Source organism: Penicillium brevicompactum (genome assembly GCF_028827555.1).
Source record: "Penicillium brevicompactum strain IBT 35665 chromosome Unknown utg000001l_segment0_segment0, whole genome shotgun sequence".
Lineage (NCBI taxonomy): Eukaryota > Fungi > Ascomycota > Eurotiomycetes > Eurotiales > Aspergillaceae > Penicillium > Penicillium brevicompactum.
In genome coordinates this window covers 4,350,229-4,376,916 of record NW_026623203.1, presented here as the reverse complement: position 1 = coordinate 4,376,916, position 26,688 = coordinate 4,350,229, and the positions used below count along the sequence as shown (strand labels likewise).

Sequence of the window (26,688 nt, the reverse complement as noted above, 5' to 3'; positions counted from 1 at the left end):
TTTCAAGTTTCGCCAGTTTTCCCACCTTTTCCCACGTCCAAAGGGCCCAAACCCGGAGACTTCACGGTAACATGCAGCGATGGGCGCTTGTCACTGGCTCGATGGTCGAGAGCGTTAATCCACGTAGGGTCGCCCAGAGCTTTCCTGCAGACGCACAGACAACCTTCCGTGTACGACTTGTTTTGATCGTTTTTCGCCAACGTCGATGCAGCGAGCGCATTGGGATGTCCAATAATACTTTCCAAGCTATCTCGCCTATCTGAGGCCGTATCCTTTGGACTGTTTTCAGATTTATTTCTTTTTTCCTTGTTTCCTTGGAGATTTGACTTTGGACATTCGTACTTTTCTAACTTTGTGTGCAACTCACTTGCTATCAGGAGTATAGGGGGGATTGGAGAGATTGGAAGGTTGCTACTCCGTATGTGGTCGCAATCTATGGAATTGCATGGCAGAGTATGCCCGTGGAGTACTCTATAGTCATTGATGGATATAGTTACCATGTCAGTCAAGCTATACTCGGGGCCGAGATTCCCGTTGAACATCTAGTCTTTTTTGATATACTGAATGTTTTTTGCTTTTTTCGAAAAAGGGAACAGAGGCTAAGGCTAAATTGCAAGCTAAGGAGGTGGATCGGAGGTCGGACGCTGAATCTTCTGAACTAAGGCCTCGCTCAGGCCTACGGGCTGGACTCCAGGCCGATCCGTGATATGCCGAGAGCATTTCCCAGTGCGAAGTATTATAATATACTTTGGAGAGTGGGATATTGGGTAACTCTCCCGATCTCGATCTGGAGTACTCGTACTTCGTAGTATATAATGTGATATTATGTGGTATACTACTATATCCTATAGATCCCCACTCAGGATCGACTATATGGCATATCCACGCTAATTCACCTCTTGCATATGGTGGAGAAACAACGGTTGCACTAGATTTTCGTGCAGTCTGGCCTGTTCTTTTTTTTCGGTCCTAACAAGTGAAGGGATTATGCTCTCGGTGGCGAAACTCTCTCTCGAGATTTGCGTAATGTATAGCAATGCCTTTGTTTGTCTGTTCGTATTGAGATCTTTACTCCTAACCTGGAAACCTGGACTCCGTATCTCCTGTTATCTGACTCTATCTCTGGATATCGACTATATCTACTACCCTGAACCCGGTTTCTTCGTCCCCCACTTCCTACTTCCTTTGGATCTCCGGGAGCGGCTCTTCTCCACTCCCCCAGACTCCTATCTCTCTCTCTCTCTCTCTCTCTCTCTCTCTCTACTTGCGACTTGCTATAATTGTTTCTTTCTTCTTAATTGTTGCTTGTCGGTTTCTATCGTTTCATCTTTTGGTGAAGGACTATTAAAAAGCCACACCGCGATGATCGAAGTTCCACACCGATCCTGACCTCATATTGCGAAGATATGACTACCCTGGCCCGCGACGTGTCGCCGTTCGCTCCTGATCGGTGTCCCACCGTCCAGCGATATTTTTTGGAAGACCACGCCATTCAAAAGTTGCCAATGCAAGATGCGTATCGGAGAGATTCGGTCGCATCCCTACCCTCGGGACCCTCGTCGCCAAGCTTCACGTCGGACCTCTACACCCCCTTGACCAACCTATCATCAGATGATGAATTAGTCCTCCCCGCATATGATTCCTCCAAGGACGAGGAGATGAGTGACGTCTCCACGGAATCTCCGTGGACCTCACAGACCCCCTCGGCCGATGACACCTCCCTGGAGGATGAACCCTCCAGGCATGTCGACTACCTGTCCCATGACTGGAGGGAGGAGGATATCTGGTCTTCCTGGCGCTACGTAACCAGTCGGAGGAATGACTACAGTAACGGGGTGCGACTGGAGAATGCATCCTGGCGAACCTGGGCCAAGGCCAAGCACAACCTGAAGACAATCTCCCCGGAGAGTCTGAATTGGTACGTGGGAACTACTTTTCGTCTGGTGACGCCAACTAATCTCCGGAATCAGGCTGAAGGACTGTGATGTGACCTGGCTCTACGGTCCATTGAAGAGCTCTGTCGGGCGTGAATCGTCGCCCTCTCCACCCCCGAGTCGCTTAGAGACACCCAACTCCTACCGGGACAAGAAACCCATCCTGAAAAAGAAGACGGCGTCCGAAGCCATGCTGCAGCGGTCGCTGTCCCAACACACCCTCCTCCAGCACGCGGGGGCCATTCTGAAAGCCCAAGAAGCCGAGAACGGGTGGACGCGGCCCCCGTTCCCTCGATCCAACACGGATTTAGATCAGCTCCACCACCGCACCGGGAGCTCCACGTACTCTCTGGGTGGCACATTGACCTCTTCCTCCTCCTCGGGAATGACATCCCCCAGCGAACGGCGCCACATCCACTTCAACAACGAAGTCGTCCAATGCATTGCGGTGGAAGCCAAAAGCTACGAAGACGAGTGGCCTGCCACTTTCGACGAGTCATCAGACGATGGCGTGGTCATGATGCGACACATCCCAGACGTGGATCCTATCGGCAGCCGCACTCCCCGCAACAGCTTCAGCGGGGAGGGGAAAACCATCGCCCCTCTCCCTTCCACGACCCTCAAATACCGTGGGGATGTCGAGCCCCAGCCAAACATCCTGGGCTCGTGGTCCTCCACACTATCACCCACCCCCTCAGTCGAGACCCTCAGGCCGTCCGAACCCGAGCCACAGGCCAACTTCCTCCTGGACGACGAAGATCCCAACATGGACTTCACGGGCAACTACCCCGATCGTGATCGTCCGTGGTTTGAAGACCCAGCCCCCAATCGCCCGCTCCAGTTGACCGAGTCCGGCATGTTCATGCCGGAAGGCGATGAATCTTCCAGCAGCACCATCTTGGATCGGGTGGTCGACACTGTCAACACCGCCCGAGACATTGCCCACGTCATATGGAACGTGGGTTGGAGGAGGTGACCTGCCGATGAATATAATGAACCATTTGGAGACCGGATAGATTTCCTAAAAGCCCTTCAAAAAAAGGAATATAACGACTTAATGCATACAATATACGGAACATGTCCTGAGATCACACATAACATATAACCTGCACTGCCTTCAAACGTACTCCGTATACTCTATATGCTATGAAGATATTATTACACGTAAGTAACCCTGGAAATCTCCTGAACCTATCAGAACGGGCAATTCAAATTGAAATTAAAGGCGTTCGAGGATCGCCGTTCGGATTGCAACTGCCCCACAGCCCCCTGATCTTTCTCCCGAACTTCGATCTCCGCGTTCTCCTTGTTCAACCTCAGGATGGAAACAGTCAACGTCCCAGAGCTCGTGGAGCGCCTGGGAAGCGATGAAGATGCCGTGCGCAAAATGGCCGTCTTCAAGCTCCAGACCAACATCGGCGACCCATCCTTCGCCGACCTCTTCATCGCCGACGGAGGTCTCACCCGATTGCGCTACCTGACACTTCATGCCAGTGGAAATACCCTCGCTTATAGTTTGACCAGTTTCTCGCGCCTCTTGGATGTCGACAAGGGCTGGGAGTGCGTGGACGAAGAGTTAGTTGAGCGCGTGAGTATCCCGCTTCGCAACTTTTATACCAAAATTGACTCCCCTAGATTGTTGAATTGATCGTTACCCATCCTCTCGTCAATATCCTCCGTGGCGCAATGTCTATCCTTGTCTCAATCGTCTCCCAGCCGTCCAGCGTGGGCTCCGCTGACCTCTCCGGCTTCCGCGCCCTGAAACCCGCGATCGCGATATACCCCCAGTTTCTAGAAATGCTCGTGACCCGACTCTCCTCCGCCGATCATGCCCTGTGCGCCAACGCGCTGCAATTGATCAATTCCCTCATGCGCGACTCCATCACACACGACTCAGAGGCCGAATGGCCGAAGTTCATCCAGAAATTACAGGACCTTGGCGTGATTAGAGCCGTCTATGTACTGATGCAGGACCCTGCTCTCCAAGACTTGACTCATCCGCTGATGGAGTTTCAATCCCTCACCAAAGTCTTGCTGCGCAAGTGGCGGGATATTCCGCTGGACCAAGAGAAGCCCGAACATCGGCGTGCGCTGAAGGGGATCCACCTGGCTAGCAACCCGGAGAAGAATGATCAAGGCGCGGACGACACTCGGCGCTCCAGAAAACATCATCCCGAGAAGTGGAGACGACTGGGCTTCGAGACCGAGAGTCCTGTTGGTGATTTCCAAGAAGTTGGGTTCTTGGGGATGATGGATCTGGCGGACTATGTCCGTAGCCATGGCGATGAATTCCAGAAACTGCTCCTGGAACACTCCACCAAGCCGGTGACTCAAAGGTGCCCTATTGCGCGAGCCTCGTTGGCCGTGACATCTATTCTCTATGAACATTTTGAAGTCGACAAACCTGAAACGGATGATTCAAAAGCATTTGTCTCCGAATCACGCGCTGGGATTGACAAAATGTTCCAACCACTATTGTTACACTGGACACGGCTACATGTCGCCGGACTGCAGGCATTTTTCCGCTTATGGAAAGCAACCGCAGCCGAAGCAGAGGATCTCGATAAGCTGGTTGAACTTGTACGCATTCTCATAGAGTCCGTTGTCGGCGGTGCAGACCGGACAAAGGACGTCCAGGAAGTCGAGGAGGACTTGGCAGATTTCGAATATAACCGACTGCGCGGGTTGCAGATGGAACTTCTGGAACTTACGTACGAGGATGCGTGGGGTCAGCATTTGCGTCAGGTGCGCGAGGAGCTGCATCATGAGGCGTTGCAGTTTGTCAAAGAGCAACGGATCCGATGTTTGCTTCAAGGGTGCTGGTTTGCGCTGGATCACAAGCCGGACGGCCCGAAGTCTGCAACATACCAATATGCTCAGCTCTCGCATAATCGACGATACTTGCATTTCGGATCTTTCGATCTGATGGGTGACCGAGCGCCGGAGTTGGATACCCTCCCCGAGAAAAGTGAGTGTGACTTGTCGTGCAACTTGTCGTGCATGCATGTATTCAATTTATTGTTCCCCGCTAACTGCTCCAGTCGACCTCTCCCTCGTCTCCTCTGTTGTTTCTAACGTCTCTACGGAGAACTCTGGCTCGACCAAACCCTCCCGCCAGCCTGCGACCAAAATCACCATCCATGGCTACACTCCCTCCCCCAGTACTCATGGCAAAAGTAACAGCCACGCCCGTTCAAACAGCAGAGCCACTCAGAAAGAGGTCATCCTGCTCACCCTCCGTCCTTCCTCGCACAGCATTGCATCTGAATGGCTGGACGGTCTGTTGATGCTCCTCAATCAGCAACCTATCACGGCGGAGACTACCAAACTAATTGATCTGGTCAGCAACTATGGGTTGAAAATTCGCCTGCTCAATGTTCGCTTTGATGATGCCACCTTCGCAGGGGAGGCGCCGCAAGTCCCCGCGAGGGAGGGATTGGATGAAGATTATTACTACGACGTATTTGGGGGTGTATAGATCTTTGTTTTGCTTTTTCCGGTCAATATACCCGTTGTGACTGGACCAATATAATGTCAAAATGCATAATTCAAATGAAATGAGGGACACAGACATACCCATATGTGTATATAGAATGATATAATGTATCTTGAAACTACCAGGCTTATAGGAGAGGAGTTGGGTGGAAGAGCAACGGGGAGCGGAGTGGACCTGATGCTTGGCGTCATAAGCTTATCGGATCCTCATATCTGCACTTCTCCTCCAACACAATGGATCGTCCTGCAAAACGACAACGCAGGTCCAATGATAAATCTACAAAACGCAAACCGAACGCTCTCCCAGACAGCTCTTCCTCTCCAATAGAAGCGACATCCCCCTTCGCGCTCTCCACACGGCCCAAACGACCAGTAGCCTCTCCCTCTCCCAAGAAGTCCACATCTCCAGAGAAGGCCAAGTCCCTACATAGCTTCTTCCAACCTGCAACAGAAGCTCAGCGATGGACCGCGATAGAAAAGCAGTCCCCGATCACAGAGGAAGTCGATCTCATAGAAGACGACTACGATTCCTACGATGAGATCTTTACACAACACCTAGCGAATGAGCGCGCCGTGACCTCGAGCGCGACCCAAGCACGCGAAATATCAAAGCCAAAACCGACAAAGCCAAAACCCAAGGCACCGCCCAAGAAACCGACGAAGCGATTCCTCCTGCCCACCACCGGGAGTGCTGTGGAAGACCCAATACAACTGGAAGATGGGAGACCGTGGGCCCAGCGATATGCACCGGACTCACTGGCATCATTGGCCGTGCACAAAAAGAAGGTCTCCGACGTACAATCCTGGCTGGAAGGTGCATTTACGGGAAGATGTTCGGGGGTAGGTCTTCCCTTCATCAGTTCCCCACACAAGTCTAACTATTGCAGAGATTGCTTGTCCTCCGAGGCCCAGCAGGAAGTGGCAAAACAACGACAATAAGCCTACTATCGAAATCGCTTGGCTACGATATTATCGAATGGAAGAACCCCCCAATCTCGGAATTCGGGTCGAGCACCTATCAATCGGCGAGCGCTCATTTTGAAGAATTCCTGGCCCGCGGCGATAAATTTGGAGGACTGGACCTGGACTCTGATGCAAAAACCGATAAGCGAATCCTCCTCATCGAGGAGTTTCCAACGATGTTTGGACGTGCGGCTACACATACGGCTTTCCGGGTGTCTCTTCAACGGTACCTAGCAGCGAGTGGGCGTGACCACCCACCCGTTGTGATTATTGTGTCGGAGACCCTGCTGGGATCTGCGTCGTCAACTTCTGATAATTTGACTGTTCACCGGCTACTGGGGCCAGTTGTGTATAACCACCCCGGGACGACGATACTGGATTTCAATGCAATTGCTCCTACTTTCATGCAGAAGGCTCTACGATCAATATTAGAGAGAGAGGCGCGCGATTCAAATCGGGTACAAATTCCTGGTCCGGCAGTTCTCAATCAGATTTCAGAGATTGGAGACATCCGCAGTGCCATCTCATCGCTGGAGTTTCTCTGTTTAAAAGGAGGAGGTGCTGGGATGTGGGGAGGCAGCCTTGCGAAGAAGAAGAGTCGCGCAGAGGTTGCGCTAACCGCCATGGAGAAAGAATCCCTCAAGTTAGTCACGCAGCGAGAAGCTAGCCTGGGGATGTTTCATGCCGTTGGAAAAATTGTTTACAACAAACGCCTGGATCCAAGCTTAGTAGATAGTGAGGACATCGAGGTCCTCCCTGCTCCACCGGATTACTTGCGTCACTTCCACCGACACAAAGCTTCGCAGGTTTTGGTCAATGATCTCGTTGATGAGACAGGCACTGATATCTCGACATTTATCAGTGCTCTCCACGAAAATTATATCCCGTCCTGCCATGGAGACAACTTTACGGATACTTTTGGGGATTGTATCGAGGCTCTCTCTGACAGCGAAATTCTCAGCGCTGACCGCCGGTATGGGGGTGGACGCGCAGGCGTGGGCACCGGCATCAACACTTTCAGCGGCGGTGTTGATGCCTTGCGACAGGACGAAATGAGCTTCCAAGTCGCCGCGCGGGGACTGCTGTTTGCGCTGCCATGCCCTGTCCAAAGGAAGGTTGGATCCGGAGGACAACGAGCGGGCGATGCACACAAAATGTTCTATCCAGCTTCGCTGCGGTTGTGGAGAGATTCCGAGGAGATCGAAGGACTGCTGGATTCATGGTCCAATCGACTCCTCGATCCGTCTCGTGGGTCTCAAACCTCTGACATGACAGGTGTCAGTTCGTGGAAGAGTGTGCAAGTCGGCAGGTCAGATGAGAACCACGGAGTGGTGACTATGATGCCGAGACACGATCTGCTGCTCCATCAACTGCCCTACATGGCAATCATCCGACGTCAGGATCCGGACTGGTGGCAATTGAATAAGATTGTTGGGTATGGCAGTCATGATGCCGAGCCCACACCAACCAGGATCGAAGCTCAGGAAGAGGAGAAACTGTTTCTCAGCGACGACGACATTGTGGATTAGAATAAAATGTACAATAAACAATAACACGAAGATACGAAGCTATGAGCCTTGGAAAGTAGATGTGCCTCTTATTTCCGCTTTATCTCCGGACCCCGTGATCTCTTTTATCTTATCTTCTTTCGGCCTCACATCAACACTCCATTTGCGACGTACGTCTTTTGTGTACAGGTATGTTCACCAATTCTCCTGCGTGACTTCAGCACTAACCATTGTAGGATGCTCAATGATAATGATTCCTCCAAGCGAGGAAGCGAATATCGAGTCAATCGGTCGCGAGCCCCTTTGAATTTGTCAGATGAAAGCGCAACCACCGTGTCTCATGCCCGAGAGGGCAAGATTGACTATGCTCAGCTCAAAAAGGATGCTCCAGGCCTGGCCGCTGCCACTGCTCATGCGTTCATACCGAATTGGACGAATATGGTCCTGATGGTCTCTTTGATATTCGGAGGCTGTTGTGCAAACGTGCGTTATACCGAGAGACAACAAATGGGATGAGACTGATGGAGCATTTAGGTATTTGCATTGGAAGCTATTATCAAGTAAGTCGGGCAAGGCCGAGGTCAATTCACCAGTTTGCTAATAACATACCAGGGAACAACCAACGGCCGGTAAGCAAGCAGCCCACTACCAGACTTGCTCTAGCTAAACATGCTCAGGTCCTCTCATCACATTCGCTCAATTCATTATTTGCGCTCTCTTTACGCTTCCACACTTTCTCTCTCCGGCAGCAGGTCCCAAATCTCTGTTCCTCAGCCCCCGCGCTATCCCCTTGAAATCATGGACGATCTACACGCTCTATTTTCTTACCGTCAACCTCCTCAACAACTGGGCATTTGCATACAAAATTTCCGTCCCATTGCATATTATTCTACGCTCTGCGGGCCCAGTTGCCTCAATGATAATTGGTTATCTTTACAACGGGCGCCGATATTCGCGTGGCCAGATTACATCGGTGGGCATGTTGACTCTGGGCGTCGCGGCGGCAGCTATGGCCGATGCCCAGACTAAAGACCCCGTACATGTTGAGACGGACCTAGTTACCACAGTAACAGGATTTACCATTCTCGCTCTGGCAATGATCCTTTCTGCTTTCCAGGGGATATACGCTGATCGGCTGTATGCGACTTATGGGCGAGATCATTGGAAAGAGGCACTCTTCTACTCCCACGCTTTGTCACTGCCGGTTTTCTTCACGAGTTGGGGGCAATTAGTTGGTCAGTGGCGTGTTGTTGCAGCGTCGCCTTCATTGGTGACCTTGGACAGTGTACAGGGCGCACTGGGCTTGATTCAAAGTAAGGCTGTCATGGAACTCCTAGCCATGATTCCGGTTCAAGTGGCATACTTGGCGATGAACGCGTTGACTCAATACTTATGTATCCGAGGCGTGCATCTCCTGTCTGCAAAGTCGAGTTCGTTGACAGTGACTATTGTCTTGAACGTGCGTAAGCTTGCATCTTTGCTGTTGTCAATCTATTTGTTTGGGAATCACTTGGCTGGGGGTGTGCTATTCGGAGCGGCCTTGGTGTTTGTGGGTGGAGGCTTATATGGATTTGAAGGGGCACGTTTAAGAGGTGCGGCGAAGAAGGACCAGTGATAGATAGACCAAGAAGAGCGAGTGAAGGAGAACAATGTATTGGTGTGCAGTAATTGTACATAAATTGGGATGGCCTCAAGGACAGATAATAAAAGAACAGGCTAATCTATAACACCTCGCCAACGATCTTGGCAGCTTCCTTGTATGTCTCCAATAGTTTCTCGCACTTCTCTCTCTCGGCCTTGATGCCATCATCCTCATAAAGAAGCTCGCTGAACAGATCTTCCTTATAAAGTTCACTCACAAGTCTGTTCTGCACAACATCCTTGCAGTGGTTGACAAGAAGATGCATGACTGCCTTGGGGACCTGGTCTGCAATTGTCTCCCGGACAATGGCAAAGTATGATGAGATGAGGCGCTGAATGAGCTCGCATTCAAGCATCTCGCGGTCAGTGAGTGCCGGCTCAGTGTTCTCGTGGGGCTGTACAGAGATGGTTAATCACACTTGCAAGCGGGCAATAAGTTGGGGGATGTGTGGGGGAAACTCACGAAGTTAGAGAGATCACTAAACTCGGGCTGGGGAGCAGTGTATTCCTCGGCGGGCAGGACCGGTGATCGAACTTCGGCACGGCGGATACTCTGGCTAATGCTCGGTTCACTGGGGTATGCGTTGGAGCGGTGGGAGCTGCCGCCTGCTGGAGGTAGGGCGGTGTTTTGTGTACCCTCTTTACCGAAGAAGTAGTTCAAGAAGGAATCGCGAGCGGTGTTTGAACCAACACCAAATCCGGCGTGGTTATGATGAGCACCATTCAAAGTCGCAGCAATGCCATTCTCCCCAGTTCGGCTAACGTGAGGTGACATGCTCCGGGAGCCCTTGGATGACTGAGTTCGGAGGGGAAGGGACTTCGAATCTTCTTCTTCGTCAGGACCCCCTGTCCCGTTGGGAGCAGCCAGTTCCTTTTGGCGACGCTTCTCGCGTTTCCGCTTCTCTTCTGCCAGAACAGCTTTTCTCTCCTCATCCTGTTTGTTTTGGATGATTGAGGACATGGCGGCAGCGGCGCCAAGGAAGTTGGGATGATTGGTGTTAATGTAGGCTCTTTGAATGGAGATCAAAGACTCCACGTAGCTTGCGCATGGCCCAAGACGCTCACGGAGAAGGTCAGATACGACCTCAATGAGCTTTCCTTGGAGACGGGGGAAGCGCAAGAGCTCCTGGTTGCCACACGTGTGACAAATCTTGATCAATTCTTCGTAGACCAGTTCCACGCACCGCTGACTGGGTGATTCAAGGAGCTTGATCTGTGGTTTGACTAGCAGATCGAAGGCCAGCTCTGGAACAAACAGACTGGGGCGAGGGCCCGTGGAGTTGCGAATGGCCGTTCGGATGTCTGAAACGGTCAAATTATGGGTTGGGTCAATGGTTTCAAGCGAGTTTCCAAAGACGGAGTTGAAGATGTAGTAAATTCGCGCACCACCACACAACTCCTTCGTCGAGATCTCCGACGAAGTTCCGTCAATAGATGAGATGAAAGATGCGGCAAATCTGGTCATCTGTTGCAGAATCAAAGATCCCCGGTGCTCCTCGCCGCTAAATTGCTTGTTTCCATAGCTGGCGAGCTCCTGTTGAGTCTGTCCCATCAAGGTGTTTAAGCGGGCCTTGATATCCGGCAAGCGGTCTCGAATGTGTGACATAAGGGTTGTGTTCAAAGTCTTGGCCAGGAAGTGTGTACCGCAACGGTTGGCCATATTTCGGTAGGCTGGGTGGTGTCGGAAGAATTCTGACTCTGCTCGCAAGGCGTCAGACAGGGACTTGCCTGACTGGATATCCTGCTGGGACCGGTTGACCACACCGATGAAACCCAGCTTCAAGGGATATACACGTCCAGACAAAATGTCCATGGCATTTGTTCCATGATCCATCAGGTCCAATTTAGACAAAACTCCGATGGTCCTCCGGCCCATCGCATCGACCTGGCGAGCAAGCTTCAGCGCCTCGGAATTAACCAGGTCGACATTGGCTGGCGAGACGGCAAGAATGATACTGTTCGGTTTGGCGATATATTCCAGAATGAGGGTGCGTGTTTGTTTCTCGATATCGGACGGCTGATCACCGATGGGCACCTTTGTCAATCCAGGCAAATCCACCAGGGTCAGGTTCAACACATGGGGTGAGAAGATCTTGAGGTTGATTGGCTGTCTGTTGATGCCCTTGTTGCTTCCCGCGATTCTGGCCGTCTCCGCCTCAATCTCCGCCTTCACTTGCGCAAAGTCGTCGAACTTGCGACCCGGTTGGTGGTGGAACTCAGCCCATTCGTGTTGACCGGCAACACTAGCGGCCGTGTGGGGAACATGAATCTCATCGGATGCGGGCTTGTCATCGCGCTCACTGGGAACATTGATGAGCTGGAGAATCAGCGGCCGCCGAGTGACAATACCGCTGCCTCGGGGCAGGAAGTCCCTCCCAACTATGTTCTCCAGGACCGAGGACTTTCCGGATGATTGCGAACCAACAACGACCTGGGACGGGAGATATCAGTACTGATTCGGAGCATGATATAACAGTCTCCCTGACACCGCGACTTGACATTGCTCCGGACTTACAATTTGAGGCAGATCTAGGGAGTCATTTCCAATGGTGTTGAAGACAAGGTCCTGGAGCTTGTTAACCGTGACGAGTAGATCCTCGCCCAGGGAAGCCATGATGTCGGAGGCTCCCAGAATGTAACGACGGGATGAAGGGAGGAGAAGGTACACGCAGAGAGAAGTCGCGTGCAGTTGTCATGGGCCCAAGCACTTCGGCACCGACCTTGGAACAACTGCTTATGGCCACTTTTTCGGCGGCACGTGATGCTGACATAATGCGCCATGACGGCATTGATTTCGGGAGGTTTTACGTCTATTTTTATATACCTCAATGCTTCACACCCTGTACTTTACCCTGTACAAGACTCGGTATAAGCATACAAAGGTAGATACTATACAAAAGGATTCACATTCCCATACTCTTACAATCCCATCTTGAAAAGATATGCGGAGGTTCCAATTGGAACTAGGAATGCACTTGACATTTCATGCTAGGTAGTTGCAAAGAATACACACGTTTGAAATCAGGTCTGGAGCAGCCTGGATTTATAACATCGCGAAGGGTCAGATCATTGATCCAATTGCACATAGTTGGCAGGGAAGAGTCCTTGGTGACCATTGTATTCACCCAACCACCAGTCATCATCGGGGAATTCCTATAAAAGACACAAGGTTAGCATGGTAAACAATCTGGTGGAATAATAAACAACTCACCACATTGCTAATCTTCGCATTTTCGGGGAAACCGATCTCATTGTCCTCGGCGGCTTCGTAGTCATACAGTGCCGTGGCAGTCCGGCCCTTTGAGACCGGAGCAGCAGCAGCGGGGGCCGCGGCCGGGGCTGGTGGGGGAGGAACAGCGGCAGGAGCAGGAGCGGGGACAGGGGCAGGGGCAGCCGCGGGCTCGGGCTCGGGCTCGGGCTCGGGCTCGTGGTGATGAACGGGCGCGGGCGCGTGTGCAGCCCCGTCGTCAACAATTTCAACATAGTTGGCCGGGAAGAGACCACGCTCGCCCAGGGAGTTGACACCCACCCACCAGTCCTCATCCACCATTTCAATATCGGTCACATACTCACCCTCACGAAGTTCAATCTCGTTATCCTCGGCCTTCTCATAGTCGTACTGGATCTGGGCTCGGGGTCCACCCTGGGACGGCTCCGGCTCCGGGGCGGTAGCCTCGGCTGCAGCACGGCCAAGATCGTGAGAATCATCCTCCAGATCCCGCTCGTCTGGAACGGTCTCCTGCAAACTTCTGATGGGCATAGTGGGAGGGGGCGAGTGTTGTTCCTCGTGGGCGTCGGCCACCTCAGTAGCTTCTGGGGCAGTCTGGGCAACGGGCATGGCGATGCGGATGGGCGAGCTATCGCGCACAGGTGGGCTGGGAGGGGTCGGGGAACGAGGCTGAGGTGGAGGCGGTGGGAGCACCTGCTGAGCATCATGCTCGGGCTCGGGCTCGGGCTCGGGCTCGGGTGCAGAGAGCCCAGGGACAGGCACCGGGCGACTAGCCTGAGGAATGGGAGGTGCAGGAGGCGCAGGGGTCTCCTGAGCAAAGGTCTCACGTACTTCTCTCGCCTGAGGCTGGAATTGCTCTTCGGATTGCTCATTGGCCCGGGCATCAGCCACTGGTTCAGGCAAGTGTGATCTCTCATGCGCGGTCTGGACGGGAGCCCAGGACTTGCCGGCATAAGAGCTCTTCCATTCCCCTTGGCCACTGGGCTGGCTTTGGATGGGAATGGGAGCAGGCTCAGCAGCACCCGAAGAAGCGGTGCCACGCTCCTTGGCCTTGCGTTCGGCCCAAATTTGAGCGGGGGTCTTTCCTCCCTCATCGGCGAAAGTTCGGCTGGCGACGCCAACCGGTGCGGCCGCCGACGGTTTAGAGTTAAGACCCACGGGGAGAGGTGGTTTGGTTCCGGGGAAAGAGGGGCCCCCTCCAAACTTGTTGGCGACCTTAGGCTTTGGTAGATCTGTCAAGCGCCCCGAGCCAACCGAGGGCGCAGGTCGTTCAGGCAAGGCCGTCGCCGGCTCCGGGGTTGCAGGGCTCGGCGAAAAGCCGCCGCTGGCGCCTTCGGGCTTCTGTGCTCTGGCGCGAATAGCAGCAATATCAACCTTTCCAACCGGTTCATAAGAGCCCTTCACCGTCGATGGGCGCTCATCTTTCAACTGACCCGACTCGGCGGCTTGCCTCCGAATCGCGGCGATGTCCACCTTGCCCACTGGCTGGTATCCTCCTCGCACAACATCTGCAGAATCGTTCGACGAAGCCGCGGGCTGACGAGTGGCAGTTGGGTTGGATTTCAGTTCTTGCAGGTTCACTCTAGTGGGTTGGTAGGCGGGTTGGACCTTCTCCAGTTGGGTTCGAGTGACGGGAGGGGCATCATCACCCCACCCATCATTGTCGACATTGGCTCTTGAGACGGGCTGCACGCGCGCGGCGGGGTTCGGTGGGATGCCTCCGGATCGAGTTGGTGTGAAGGCCGGCTTACTGGCCACTGCGGGTCGGGGGGCCGGGGCGGGGGCCGGAGCCTCGCCTGCGGAATACTTGGAGCCGGAGGAATCGGCCACTCGTTGAATGATTCCCTCGGGGGTGAGATCTCCGTCTGCGCGGGCGGTCACTTGCACATGGTATCCCTACTCGAGTCAGCTTCACCGCATCGGTTGCGTCATGGGTACTTACATGAAGGAACTTGGACACGGTAGCCAGATGGCTGGTGAAATATCCCTTTGTCCGTTCAGGCACACCTTCTCCACACCACCCAACCAGGACGTTCTTGGGAAGCCCGGTGTTTGGGTCCGTCACCTTCACATATGCGAACTGCACTCGTCCTTCGGAGAACTCTTCGATCAGATCGGCCAATTCACCCTCTGTTTTTTATTTCCTGGTTAACTGGGAAGCCCCGTGGAGTTATATGAATGACTGACCTCCGGAGCTCTGGACCTTTAAAACACTCTCCTTGCCTCCGTCCTGCTGAAAAGCACTGACCAGCGGGGTAGAGACCGAGAACACGGCCCATTGAGCAGCGGTCGGGGACTGTCCGCTTGCAGATGGAGGAGGGGCATTCACTACTGTTTGGTAGCTTTTGGATATCGAGGGACCGTTGGATGAAAGGTTGAGAGATGCCATGGCTTCCGGATAGGCGGGGAGGGAGAGGAAGTTGGAGGCGAGCACGTGGCAACTATTTGCTTCTTTTGTACAAAACCTCTGTGTATCATGAGCTGTTAGCGGCAAGTCCTGTCAAAGTTGGCACATTGGCACATTGGCAGTTGTTGAGTTGGCAAGACAGTTGGGGGAATAGGAGGAAGAACCGACGTTGACGTAACTGCGGTAAACAACACTCACCTAGCAGGAAAGACAAATACAAGAAAAGGACGCAATTGAGGATGTGGCAGTATGGGGTTGAGGATTGGTATGATAGTATGAAGTGTGTGGAAGTAAGAGAAGACAAATATGTGAGAGGTAAGAGAGGAGCAGAGAGAGATGTGAGAGATGCGAAAGGAAGAGGGGACGATGAAGCCTAAAGGTGGAGAGGTACTTCAGGGGGTACACAGCCCGTTTACCAGACACTATACACACTATACACAATTGGGAGCTACTAAGGCTACTAGCTATAGCTTAACTAGTGGAAATTGATCGGGATGAACTTGAACTTTTAAATATTCACAAAATGACTCTCTTTTCAAGGGACTGTAGCATTCTTCAATGCAAGTTGAAGTCCACTATGCAAAGTACCTCACAAGTACCTCGTCCGTTCTGGACTCTCTTCGAGCCTCGTTCTCACCGAAAGTGGGGAGCTCGACTTTTTTTTTTTTTTTTTTTTTGGTTTCTGTTCTTGTCTTCTTCTGATATCTTTCTTTGCTAAGATATTCCATTTGCTGGTCATTGTTGGTCTCTGCTAGTCAAGTGCTACAGTCAGCGACAATAGTCCTTGGGGTATCTCCTCAGATCCTCCCTTAGCTCTTTGCTTCTTTCTCCGTGCAACCTGCACCATCCGGACACCTCGAAAACGAGCTAGTCATGGGACCTCAACCCGATCTTAGTTCCAGTCAAAATGCCAACGCACCATTCGATGAATCAGCCACCTCGTCTCCGGGCTTCCAAAGCCCGGCCGACACTCCCTCCCAGGAAAAGCCCAATGCTTTAGACCGACCCGAGGACATCCTGCCCAGAGACCGCCAGCAGAAGACCGCCACTTATGACTATGCTTATGAGAAGTCCTTGAGTCACGCCGAGGCGAGACTCTTCTATCAGCACCACCAGCTGGCTGCTCGTAATACCGACACCGTCCCTCCGAGTCCAGTAGTACCTGCTCGTCCCGAGACCCAGCCTGAGGAACCTCCCACCGATCACGCAGATTCGATGAATACCTCCCACGGAGTCTCCGGCGAAGGATCCGTGGTCTCAGAGTCCGATCCCTCGACCCTGCTGCTACACACCGAACCGGAAGACCCCCCAGCCGCAGGCGTCGCACTACCTAGAGGAGGATGAAGAGGCGGCAAACGGCTCCGTCCAAAACCAGGCGGCGCTCCTGAGTGCCGTTCACGGGCAGGGACCATACCAAGCGGCTTCGGAGGGACTGCAAAGCACCGGGTTGGGGATCGGACAGGCCCAGGTTGCGAGTGGCTTCACATCGAGTAGCGCGGCAGTGACCTCGGAGTTGAGCGCCATCTACCGCAAGATCAAGAAGCTCTTGGATCGTCGAGCCCAATACATGGAGCTGTCCTTGCAGGGACCTGGGAACGATCCCAGGGACCAGCCAGACTGGGAGATCTACCCTCCCCCTCCAGAGCCTGCATGGGATGATGGCAAAGAATATCAGCCAGGCAATGCCGGAGGGCCGTCGGATCTGAATGGCAAAAAGAGGAAGATGGGTCAAGATATCGGAGAAGACTTCGATATGGATGAATTGCTGCCTCTGCCAGCAGAATCCTCTTGGACTTACAGGCTCGATGGCAACAGTGTCTACCAGGTCTTTGAGTCAGAGGAGGCCGCCAACGAGCAGAAGCCCGTGGTTCAGATCCCCTCGCTGCGGGATTTCTACATGGACTTGGATGCCGTGGTGGATGTGTCCACCGATGGACCTGCCAAGAGCTTCGCATTTAAGCGACTCTCATACCTGGAAGGCAAGTTCCAGCTCTACACCCTATTGAACGAGTATCAGGAAATGGCGGACAGCAAGAAGGTTCCCCACAGAGATTTCTACAACGTCCGAAAAGTCGACACTCACGTTCATCATTCCGCTTGCATGAATCAGAAACACTTGCTTCGTTTCATCAAGAGCAAGATGAGAAAGTCGCCGGACGAGGTTGTTTTGTTCCGTGACGGCAAGCATTTGACCTTGAAAGAGGTCTTTGAGAGTATCAACCTTACTGCCTATGACCTGAGCATCGATACATTGGATATGCATGTAAGTTCTAACGTTCGGCCATTTGTAAGCGCTTTCTGACCAGCTTTCTGTAGGCACACACGGATTCGTTCCACCGTTTTGACAAATTCAATCTGAAGTATAACCCAGTTGGGGAGTCTCGACTGCGTGAAATCTTCCTCAAGACCGACAACTACATCAAGGGCCGCTATCTGGCAGAGATTACCAAAGAGGTGATCTCCGATCTAGAATCCAGCAAATACCAGATGGTGGAATGGCGAATCTCGATCTATGGCCGTTCTCTTCAGGAGTGGGACAAACTTGCAGCCTGGGTAGTCGACAACAAGCTCTTTTCACCGAACGTCCGCTGGTTGATTCAAGTCCCTCGTCTCTACGACGTGTACAAGTCGAGTGGCATGATGGAGAATTATGAGCAAGTCATTGCAAACGTCTTTCAGCCATTGTTTGAAGTGACGAAGGATCCCTCCAGCCATCCTAAACTTCACATTTTCCTCCAGCGAGTCGTTGGATTTGACAGTGTAGATGACGAAAGCAAGCCGGAGCGTCGACTGTACCGAAAGTACCCTATTCCTCGCGAATGGAACACCAAACAGAACCCACCTTATACTTACTGGCTGTACTTCATGTTCGCCAACATCGCCTCTCTCAACAACTGGCGCAAGCGCCGAGGATTCAACACCTTTGTTCTTCGGCCGCATTGCGGAGAGGCCGGTGACCCAGACCATTTGGCCGTCGGGTTCTTATGCTGCCACAGCATCAGTCACGGAATCTTGCTGCGCAAGGTTCCACTGTTGCAGTATCTCTACTATCTGGATCAGATTGGCATCGCCATGTCCCCATTAAGTAACAATGCCTTATTCCTGACATATGACAAGAATCCATGTGCAAGTTTCTTCAAGCGAGGACTCAACGTGTCTTTATCCACCGATGATCCTTTGCAGTTTGCCTTCACTAAGGAGCCTCTGATTGAGGAATACTCTGTCGCAGCGCAAATCTACAAGTTCAGCGCCGTCGACATGTGTGAACTTGCCAAGCACTCTGTGGATCAAAGTGGCTTCGAACACTCTCTCAAGGCTAGATGGCTCGGCTCGGGCTGTTCCCTGCCAGGTGTTTCTGGCAACAATGTTGCAAAGAGTAATGTTCCAGACATTCGCGAGGCCTTCCGACATGAAACTTTGCTCGGAGAACTGTCCCTGTGAGTAATGAATCTGCTTGATTGAGAGCGAGAGTAGTGCATTTTAGTGTCGATTTTGAGCTGACTGGTATTTTATAGGATCGAGCGATATTCTGAAAGCAATGGGACCGAGGAGCAGGCGTCTTCAGCCGCGGTCCCGGTTTCTGCAAAGCAAACACTAGACAAGGCAGGAGACACAGGATCTTCAAACGGTACGAAATCAGCTTGCAGTGATCGATTCAACCATATGCAGTTTACTGACCTTGAATTCTTCGATCTCTAGATTCCACTGTGTCTTACCCGACTACTGAAACCCCTGCGGATGGCTCGCAGGGTGAGATTCGGAAGACAGCTCCTACTTCACCTTCTACTCCATCAACATTGTTGGCTCGGTCTCCCCATGTTGCCACTGGCGAGTTTTCCTCTCCTGGCAACAACCCTGCTCTCGGAAACGAGGTCGGTGGAACGGGCGGATTACCTGAGCAGAAGATATTCCCAGGCATTGTTCATGAGAGGGCTCGAAAGGGGAACATGCATCAATAGATATTGCGCGCTTTCGGGTCTTGTTTCTAATCTCAATCAAGTTTCTGGGTGTTGTTCACTATACACACCCTGGTTGAAAACTGAGGGAAACCCAGTAAAGCATAGTATCGTAGCAATATTGTAAATTGACTGAAGTAAAATTGGCTGTACTCAATCTCAACTGGATGGTGATTATGCTATTTGCCCAATGCCATGCTGTCATGTTTATATGATGTTCATGCATAGAAAGTCGCAATCTAATTAATGGGGGAAACTCTTCGAACGCCAGGCCAAATCGCAATGGGCAACTTCAATATCCAACAAATCATTTCGGTCGTGAGAAAACCAATGCACGCTGCTCGAGAGGAGGATGAATCAGACTGTATCATTCAGATTGCCCAGCTTCCTTTTCGTTCTGGAAGTCCCCATCCTTCCAAATTGGTTTCGTCGTCAGCCATACCGGGCTCCTGTCGAGCCCATTCCTGAATATAGAGGCGAAGAGCTTTCCACCGAGCGCAGGCATCAGCGAGATCGTCATTCGCGGGTGCAACGACGTAACCTCGAGCGTCAGTGTTCAGATCATCGCGCCGGAGAACCTCGACGGAGATCCCGGATATTCGACTGAGTTCATCATCATAGTATCGGGCAAGGCACGGGTATCCCAGGGAGAGATAGTTGTAAATCTGCGTCACAAAGCCATCGTGGAACTCAGACTCGATGGCCTTCTGGAAGTTTGGGGATGCGGGTTTGCGAAGTTTGCTGTTGCCTGGAGACAGTGCCAGCCGGTCCAGGTGAGTGTGTGAAGGTGAGGGACTGAGCCCTTTACTGACACCGGCCGAGTCAACCCGAGCCATGGGGGTTACAATTCCGGGGAAAAGGCCATGGACCTGTCGCGTCTGGCCCTCTTCTTTAGAACAAGTGCCCATCCACAGGCCGGCGCCTTTTCCAGCCCCGTGACGGGGTGCCGCGCACCAAAGACCCTCGCAACCAGTGCAAGACTCTGGTCCATCATGTGATAGCATATTCTTGGTCGAGTGTTCACATATAGTTCCTTCGGGCGAGGAGCTGAGGGGTATGATAATATCGTTTCCAAGTAGCGGTGGACTATGCTTTTGCTGTTCTTGTGATGACTTTGGCTGCCCAGACGTGATCATGGCCCGGAGTCTCATTTCAGCCTCCTCTTTATGATGGCGCATGTATTCAAGCTCCCAGGAGAGGTCTGCTGACGATTGTCGTCGAGACTTCACAGTATTCCATTTTATCGGAGCGTCTTCTTCGGAATCCCTGTCATAATCGATGGCGAAATGGTTAACAGGTTCATATGTCTGTTCGTTGGGGAAAGCAGCTAATGCCTGATCTTTCAACTGCATCTGTGCGGATCGCGCAGCAAGAGAGAGCAGATATTCTGAAAACTCCTCCCCGCAGCTGTCGCGACGAGACTTGGTACCGGCCAAATCCTTGATCGCTTTGTCCGATGAACCTGGCGCCGAAGTACAGGCCGAGTGCGATCTGGAGGTGCCCGACTCCTCACTGCTATCGGAAGGGATCGATGGAAGTTCAGGTACTCGAAATGAGTGTCTGCGAGCCTGTTGTCGACGCAGTAGACTCGCATACGAAAATTGGGATTCCGATTCCACATGGCTATCTGGGACAAAGCCAGTGCCTGCCTTGATGTTGCAGGTTGTTGAATGCCTTACAGCATTATGTGATGAGGGTCGAACTGCCTGACCTTTTCGAAACGAGCGCGTATCGGTCTCTACCAGGTCTGGTTTGAATCGCCTAGTCCCCGGTGACGTCCTGCTCTGTGGAGAACTTGTATAATGGACCTCGGAGGTCGAATGGGCTCTTCTGTGGGTTGTCCGCGTCGTTTCAATCGGCTCCGGGAGAAATCTTCTCGGGGGTCGGGTCTCGCTGGTGTTGTTTGGGTGTGTTTCTTGTTTGGAGGCTTGCTGTTGATTGTTTCGGTCTCCATGGGCAGAGTCGTGTGCCTTGGAACTTCGCGATGAGGTTTCGACAGGCTGTGCTAGAAATTTGCGGGGTTTCTGTGCCTCATCTATAGGCACGCTATCGTTCAAGGGTTCGGGCTGAGGTCCCCAAGTGGATAAGCCCTGAGGGGATCTGTCGGTCGATCCCTCTTCTGGGTCAGGGGTGTCCACACCGGGGTTGCAATGTGCAGGAGGATGGCCCATTATCCTCACAGCTTTGCACACCATTCGAGATTCAACGTGGTTGAGGAAGCATCATGTGCTTTGCTGCTTTGTTTATGATCCTGCGGGGTCGGAAAAGGCGGTCTCGGTGCTAGAGAGATAGTGAATAGCTGTCCACAAGTCCAATCCTTCCACATAACCGAGGGTGTCAACCATATCAAGGAGCTAGTTATACTTACAATGTCCAGTCCAGAAGAGTTCGGTTGAAAAGAAGTTGAGCTTGGCGTACGCAAGTTGGGGATGGGAAGGCGCATGTATCAGTTGGTTTTATAAATTACAGGTATCTTGAATTTACCTAAACTAGCCAATCACCGGCCTTTGATATGTCTTTGATACAGTCTGTCGCATTACTTTGGTGACGTCGATCATGTATCGACTATGTATCATTTTACCATACGTGATAGCGAAAAATAGCCGATAAGATAGAGAGACAGCCACATTCATGGATACTTCTCTTCTTCACTCGCCATGGACTCAAAAGACTCAGACAAGCGAAAGCTCGAGGATGACGATCACTCCAGCCCAAATCCGAAGCAAAGGAAGGTGATTGGACCTTCTCTTCCCCCCACAGGTTCGACAGCCCCGACAGACACGGGCTCAGGCTCAGCGGATAGCGACACAGGCAGTGACAGCGATGACGACTTCGGTCCCTGCCTACCTCCTTCAAATCCTTTGCCGGGGTCTGCTCCACCAGTTGCCGACTCTTCCATTGCGGTGGAGTCACCAGAGGTGACCCAACCAGAAAAGGAGAATCAACGAGATCAATGGATGCTACATCCTCCTTCTCAATCCGACTGGACCTCAAAGATCGACCCTACACAGCTCCGGAATCGTAAATTCAACACCGGAAAGTCAGCAACGGGGCCCAAGAATATGGATTCTTCGTGGGTTGAGTCTCCGGAGGAAAGAATGAAGCGACTCCAAGATTCAGTGATGGGGGTTGGTTCCACGACAAAACAGACCCAGGTCCAAGGATCCAACACGAAATCCAAGGAAGACCAGATCAAACGGTTTAATGTGAGTATTGCTGTTCTGATCTAACAACTGAGAAGCGTCATTACCTCCTTCTCTCGCACCCGCAACTAACCCGACATTTCAATCGTAGGAGAAGAACAGGAAACAGACCCGTTTGGAGAGCTCTGATCAAGCCAAGGAAGAGGATGACGACCCAAGTGCGCGTGCATTTGATCGCGAAAAGGATATGGCTGTCGCTGGCAAAATTTCTAGTGCACAGCGCCGAGAGATGGTGAAGAAAGCCGCAGACTACAACACTCGGTTTTCCAAGGGGAGCTTCTTATGATCGAGATCAACATATGCATAGTTATCTAATCCTCTCATATCTTTCCTCTCTTGTGCAGCTTGCCACGCTCCTCACCACCCTCACCACCCTCACCACCCTCACCACCCTCACCACCCTCACCACCCTCACCACGTTGTGTACCTGAGTCTCTCTACCAGCTTTAGGCTTCGGGGCCCTGCGACCCCTGCTATATCTATGGAGGTATTCTACTCACAAGGTTGAACAGAGCATTCGTGGATCCGTGGAGGTCTTTGAGAATTATATGTACTGATTGGTCCATTGAAAGTACCAATGTGTATAGAGTACACCAAGTTTCCAAGTCAGGCTGCGGATGGCAACCCTTGGAAGGTAATGTACATACGTGCTCCTGTATATATCCATATCCATGGATATACCCTAGCAACCCCTTGTCATTCTCCGGCTATTCTCTTTCCTTCCTCTCCTCCCTCAAAGCATTATCGCTATCCTTCGTCTACCTTGACTCGCCCTGTCGAGTTCTACATTGACATCATGCGCAACATCCGGCCGTCCTATCCATAGTTTTAGGGTCTCCGGAAGAAGCACCTACACAACATCCTGCTAGGATTATTGGTTACCGAATGAAACTTTAGGGTCCATATCTTGCTCTTCTTGACGATCAACCAACCCAGTCAATGGGATAGTGTGTGGTCTTTTATCGTCAAGGCAACTTGATCGACTCGTTGTCTACGAAGCGGATAAATTCCAACTCAAGTCTTGTTTGATCAACATTTTCAACAATGGTAGTATCCAGAAAACTGTCGACGGGGTTTCTTCCTTGTGGAATGGTCGGGAGGATGAGCTTCGGCGGGGGGGGGGTACCTTTGACCTGAAGCAAGGGAGGGCAGACACCTCCGTGGGTCGAACTGAGAATTATAAGAATTTGCAAGTTGATTGTTCGACGGCAGTATGAAAACAAATATCTTTCAACTTGAATATGCGACCTTAGGCTCTGATCGATCGGGCTACCAAAGTTGAAAGAGTCGCCAGCCCAGTTGCAGTCCAACACCCCAGGTGAAAATCACTATACAAGTGTAGCTCAGCAAAGAAAACAATTTATTCTATCACTGCCACAGACTCCACCACAATAGGGTTCACAGGCACATCTCGATAGCCGTGTGCGCTCCCTGTTGACACCTCTGCAATTTGATCAATCACTTCCATTCCCTCCAACACGACCGAAAACACAATAGCCCCAGGATTTATCGGAGAAGTTCAGAAAATCGTTATCGGAAAGGTTGATGAAGAACTGAGAGTTGGCTGAATGAGGCTCGTTTGTACGAGCCATTGCAACTGTTCCGCGGGTATTTTTGAGTCCATTATCAGATTCGTTTTGGATGCTTGCTCGTGGTTGTTTCTGCTTCATGTCTCAATCAAATCCTCCACCCTGAATCGTGAAACCCTGGATAACCCTTGAAAAAATCGTCCCATTGTAAAAACCATCTTTGCAGTAGTCCAGAAAGTTCTGCACGGTAGAGGGGGCCTTATCGCTGAAGATTTCAATGGTGATGTGACCAAATGTTGTGTTTATAGAAACAACCATGTTGAATTTGCGAGTGGGAGTGATCTTGAAATTGAATTGGGTATTTTCACTTGGGCTTTGGGGATATTGGAGACTGTCTAAGCCAGCAATGTGACGGGTTCTTTTCTGTTCCATATACTCCGTACATAGTATCATATCGTCCAGTAAGAAGAAGCAAGTCATTTGAGTTCAATTAATATGTACTCCGTACATACTCCACATACAGAAATCAGACATGTCTTCACATCTAACTGAGGGGGAGGCAATCTGGGAACTTGTGGCTACATATACCTACGTCACAATACAGCTAACAACCTAAGATGTTCTTTGTATAAATATGCGGTGTAGCTCTTGTTGTTACGTGGCTCCTTCTTATCCAACACTGCAATATCAAAGACCACGAGTGGCTTGCTAAAACCATCACCTGCAGCCTGCTTTCGTCAATTCATCTGTAGCTGAGCACCGATCACCGATCACCGATCACCGATCAGAAGCCACACGATCCCTGGAAGACATCCTAACACGTCTTGTTCTATAGAATTGGGGGAGCGGGCAGAGGTGACTCGTTCGCTCGAAGACATATGTAAAGAGTTGTTTGGTAGTCTCTGCCTGTATGTAATAGAGGTGGCTCGTAGTCAAACTCTTCTACAGAGCGTTGAGAGTAGTAGTTCAACGGCTCCAGCTAAGACTATCTCAGCATGATTATTGGTCTTGGCACCATCTACAACGAATAAACCCCCAAAGAAAAGATATCCAAAGAGACAATAATCTATGGCACAGTGACGCCCTGTCGCTTGTGGGCAAAAATCTCAGCTTTCGGGTCCGCTTTCACCCTGAAGCCGTAGTTAACGAGTTTCACACCATCCCCCGATGCTCGTATATCGTATTTGATCACAATATGGGCGAGAATAATCTTCATTAATGCGACGGCAAAGAAGCGCCCGGGACAAGATTGGAGGCCATAGCCGAACCCCAGATGCGAGGCACTCGGCGAAGCCAGTTGGCTCTTATGGATGTATCCCGGTGTGTCTCGCAGGTGCAAAAATCGATGGGCGTAGAATCGGTTGGGATCGGGGTAGTGAGAGACATCCCACATAAGGTCAGTCGAGAATCCCATGCTCGAGCCCTTGGGAATCTGAGTCCCGTCCGAGAGACGTGCGGTCTCTCGGGCGATCCGTCGAAGCATCACTGCTTGTGGTTAACAGTGATGGGAAAGATATTGAACGAGAGGCTCACTAAATTTAAATGGCTTCAATCGCTGCGATTCCTTTAGCACACTGTCCATCAACCGGAGCCGGTGAAGATCCTGGCCACGCCACTTATTCTGGCCTTGCCTCACATCCATCACTTCCTGTCGCAATTCTTCCACAAGCTCCGGTCGAGCACACAGGTCTGACAGAACCTGAGTCAACATGTCACCAGTGGTGCTCGTTCCGACAAGAAACAAGACCATCGGGCTCATGGCAGTATCATACGGTCTGCCCTTAGCACTCCGTTCCATCCACTCAATCGCATCATCATACTTCTGCTGAGTACCTGAGGACACCCTAGCCGCTATGGCAGCCTCAACAATCCCACGAATATTATGGACCTGGTCTCGCAATCTCCAGCATGATGGCAAGAGCCAGTGTACCAGGGGCCGAAGGGGCGGGGGCCACATTTGCAGCCGACCTAGGGCAGTGACTCCTGTCTCCAAGCATGTCTTGACGCTGCCCAACCAGTTCCCCTGGAAGTTAAGGTCCAAACCGAAGATGACTGATGCGAAAACGCGCTCGACAATGCAATCAATGGAGGCGTTGAGTGGAACGTTCTGCCATCCTAATACCATGAGTAACCCAGCCATGAAATAAAGCACGATGCCCTACCAGATTCACTTCCCCAGGCCTCTTCCAAGTGAATGCCAACATCGTCAGCCATTTTGGGTGTCAAATTGCCCAATACTCTCGATAGTCCCATTGTAACGGCGTCTTGGAGAATGTCATCCCCCGTCGTGCCAGGACGAAACACCTCGAAGCCAGCGTAATGTACACTAAATTCCTACATGATTGCTCAGCCTAGCTCACACCCTATTTGACATGGCTTACATACATGAGCAAACCATGCGGCCAGACTCAAACGTATATCGTTGCGAACTTCATCGATATACTCTGGAGGAAGGATAGTGATCGGGCCAGCGTAGGTTTTCAAGGTAAAAATGCGGTGGGTCTAGAATAATATGAATATTACCTTAGTAGTCTGTGGGTTAAAAGTCTGGTAAACAATGACAGCAACTTTTCTTGCATTCTCGATCATCTGCGGATATTGATCTGGGGTCGTTCGGGCATCGACCGTAGGGAGGGTCGTAGGCCCAATCACGCACCAAAGGAAAGATAGAGATAGGAATGTTGCTAGAAGGATTCCAAACAGGGGCATGACGGGCAGGCTATACTCAGCATGGGACAGAACAGAAACGGGGAGGGATATCAGCATCATTATTATCACAAGTCTCAGGGAAGCATGAATTCCAGGAACGTGGCTGTTATCCTC

General features: G+C 51.6%; 11 protein-coding genes across 11 annotated transcripts; 6 read left to right on the top strand and 5 right to left on the bottom strand.

The window, feature by feature from the left end:
- Positions 1–1,406: 1,406 nt before the first annotated feature.
- N7506_001438 (protein phosphatase regulator REG1) lies at positions 1,407–2,910 on the top strand (the record flags this gene model as incomplete). Its single annotated transcript, XM_056950734.1, has 2 exons — positions 1,407–1,918; positions 1,971–2,910. 2 exons carry the CDS (start codon positions 1,407–1,409, stop codon positions 2,908–2,910), a joined length of 1,452 nt encoding a protein of 483 aa, XP_056816649.1.
- Positions 2,911–3,255: 345 nt separating this feature from the next.
- Positions 3,256–5,412, top strand: N7506_001437 (ELMO/CED-12 family protein; the record flags this gene model as incomplete). The annotated part of the gene is made up of 3 exons (XM_056950733.1): positions 3,256–3,522; positions 3,570–4,902; positions 4,976–5,412. The coding sequence occupies 3 exons, from the start codon at positions 3,256–3,258 to the stop codon at positions 5,410–5,412; spliced, it is 2,037 nt and encodes a 678-aa protein (XP_056816648.1).
- Positions 5,413–5,663: 251 nt separating this feature from the next.
- N7506_001436 (uncharacterized protein) lies at positions 5,664–7,921 on the top strand (the record flags this gene model as incomplete). The annotated part of the gene is made up of 2 exons (XM_056950732.1): positions 5,664–6,269; positions 6,317–7,921. 2 exons carry the CDS (start codon positions 5,664–5,666, stop codon positions 7,919–7,921), a joined length of 2,211 nt encoding a protein of 736 aa, XP_056816647.1.
- Positions 7,922–8,137: 216 nt separating this feature from the next.
- Positions 8,138–9,515, top strand: N7506_001435 (uncharacterized protein; the record flags this gene model as incomplete). Its single annotated transcript, XM_056950731.1, has 4 exons — positions 8,138–8,383; positions 8,435–8,460; positions 8,513–8,529; positions 8,578–9,515. 4 exons carry the CDS (start codon positions 8,138–8,140, stop codon positions 9,513–9,515), a joined length of 1,227 nt encoding a protein of 408 aa, XP_056816646.1.
- A 106-nt stretch (positions 9,516–9,621) lies between these two features.
- N7506_001434 (dynamin-related GTPase DNM1) lies at positions 9,622–12,155 on the bottom strand (the record flags this gene model as incomplete). The annotated part of the gene is made up of 3 exons (XM_056950730.1): positions 9,622–9,936; positions 10,005–11,972; positions 12,057–12,155. The coding sequence occupies 3 exons, from the start codon at positions 12,153–12,155 to the stop codon at positions 9,622–9,624; spliced, it is 2,382 nt and encodes a 793-aa protein (XP_056816645.1).
- A 452-nt stretch (positions 12,156–12,607) lies between these two features.
- N7506_001433 (putative actin binding protein) lies at positions 12,608–15,159 on the bottom strand (the record flags this gene model as incomplete). The annotated part of the gene is made up of 4 exons (XM_056950729.1): positions 12,608–12,694; positions 12,753–14,666; positions 14,713–14,900; positions 14,958–15,159. The coding sequence occupies 4 exons, from the start codon at positions 15,157–15,159 to the stop codon at positions 12,608–12,610; spliced, it is 2,391 nt and encodes a 796-aa protein (XP_056816644.1).
- An 891-nt stretch (positions 15,160–16,050) lies between these two features.
- N7506_001432 (uncharacterized protein) lies at positions 16,051–19,136 on the top strand (the record flags this gene model as incomplete). Its single annotated transcript, XM_056950728.1, has 5 exons — positions 16,051–16,428; positions 16,481–17,440; positions 17,494–18,614; positions 18,693–18,805; positions 18,877–19,136. 5 exons carry the CDS (start codon positions 16,051–16,053, stop codon positions 19,134–19,136), a joined length of 2,832 nt encoding a protein of 943 aa, XP_056816643.1.
- A 368-nt stretch (positions 19,137–19,504) lies between these two features.
- On the bottom strand, positions 19,505–21,304 carry N7506_001431 (uncharacterized protein; the record flags this gene model as incomplete). The annotated part of the gene is made up of 1 exon (XM_056950727.1): positions 19,505–21,304. The coding sequence occupies one exon, from the start codon at positions 21,302–21,304 to the stop codon at positions 19,505–19,507; it is 1,800 nt and encodes a 599-aa protein (XP_056816642.1).
- A 486-nt stretch (positions 21,305–21,790) lies between these two features.
- N7506_001430 (GPALPP motifs-containing protein 1) lies at positions 21,791–22,622 on the top strand (the record flags this gene model as incomplete). The annotated part of the gene is made up of 2 exons (XM_056950726.1): positions 21,791–22,339; positions 22,428–22,622. 2 exons carry the CDS (start codon positions 21,791–21,793, stop codon positions 22,620–22,622), a joined length of 744 nt encoding a protein of 247 aa, XP_056816641.1.
- A 34-nt stretch (positions 22,623–22,656) lies between these two features.
- On the bottom strand, positions 22,657–22,902 carry N7506_001429 (uncharacterized protein; the record flags this gene model as incomplete). The annotated part of the gene is made up of 2 exons (XM_056950725.1): positions 22,657–22,773; positions 22,837–22,902. The coding sequence occupies 2 exons, from the start codon at positions 22,900–22,902 to the stop codon at positions 22,657–22,659; spliced, it is 183 nt and encodes a 60-aa protein (XP_056816640.1).
- Positions 22,903–24,931: 2,029 nt separating this feature from the next.
- N7506_001428 (cytochrome P450) lies at positions 24,932–26,454 on the bottom strand (the record flags this gene model as incomplete). Its single annotated transcript, XM_056950724.1, has 5 exons — positions 24,932–25,350; positions 25,399–25,980; positions 26,028–26,199; positions 26,251–26,367; positions 26,422–26,454. The coding sequence occupies 5 exons, from the start codon at positions 26,452–26,454 to the stop codon at positions 24,932–24,934; spliced, it is 1,323 nt and encodes a 440-aa protein (XP_056816639.1).
- Between the last annotated feature and the right edge of the window lie 234 nt (positions 26,455–26,688).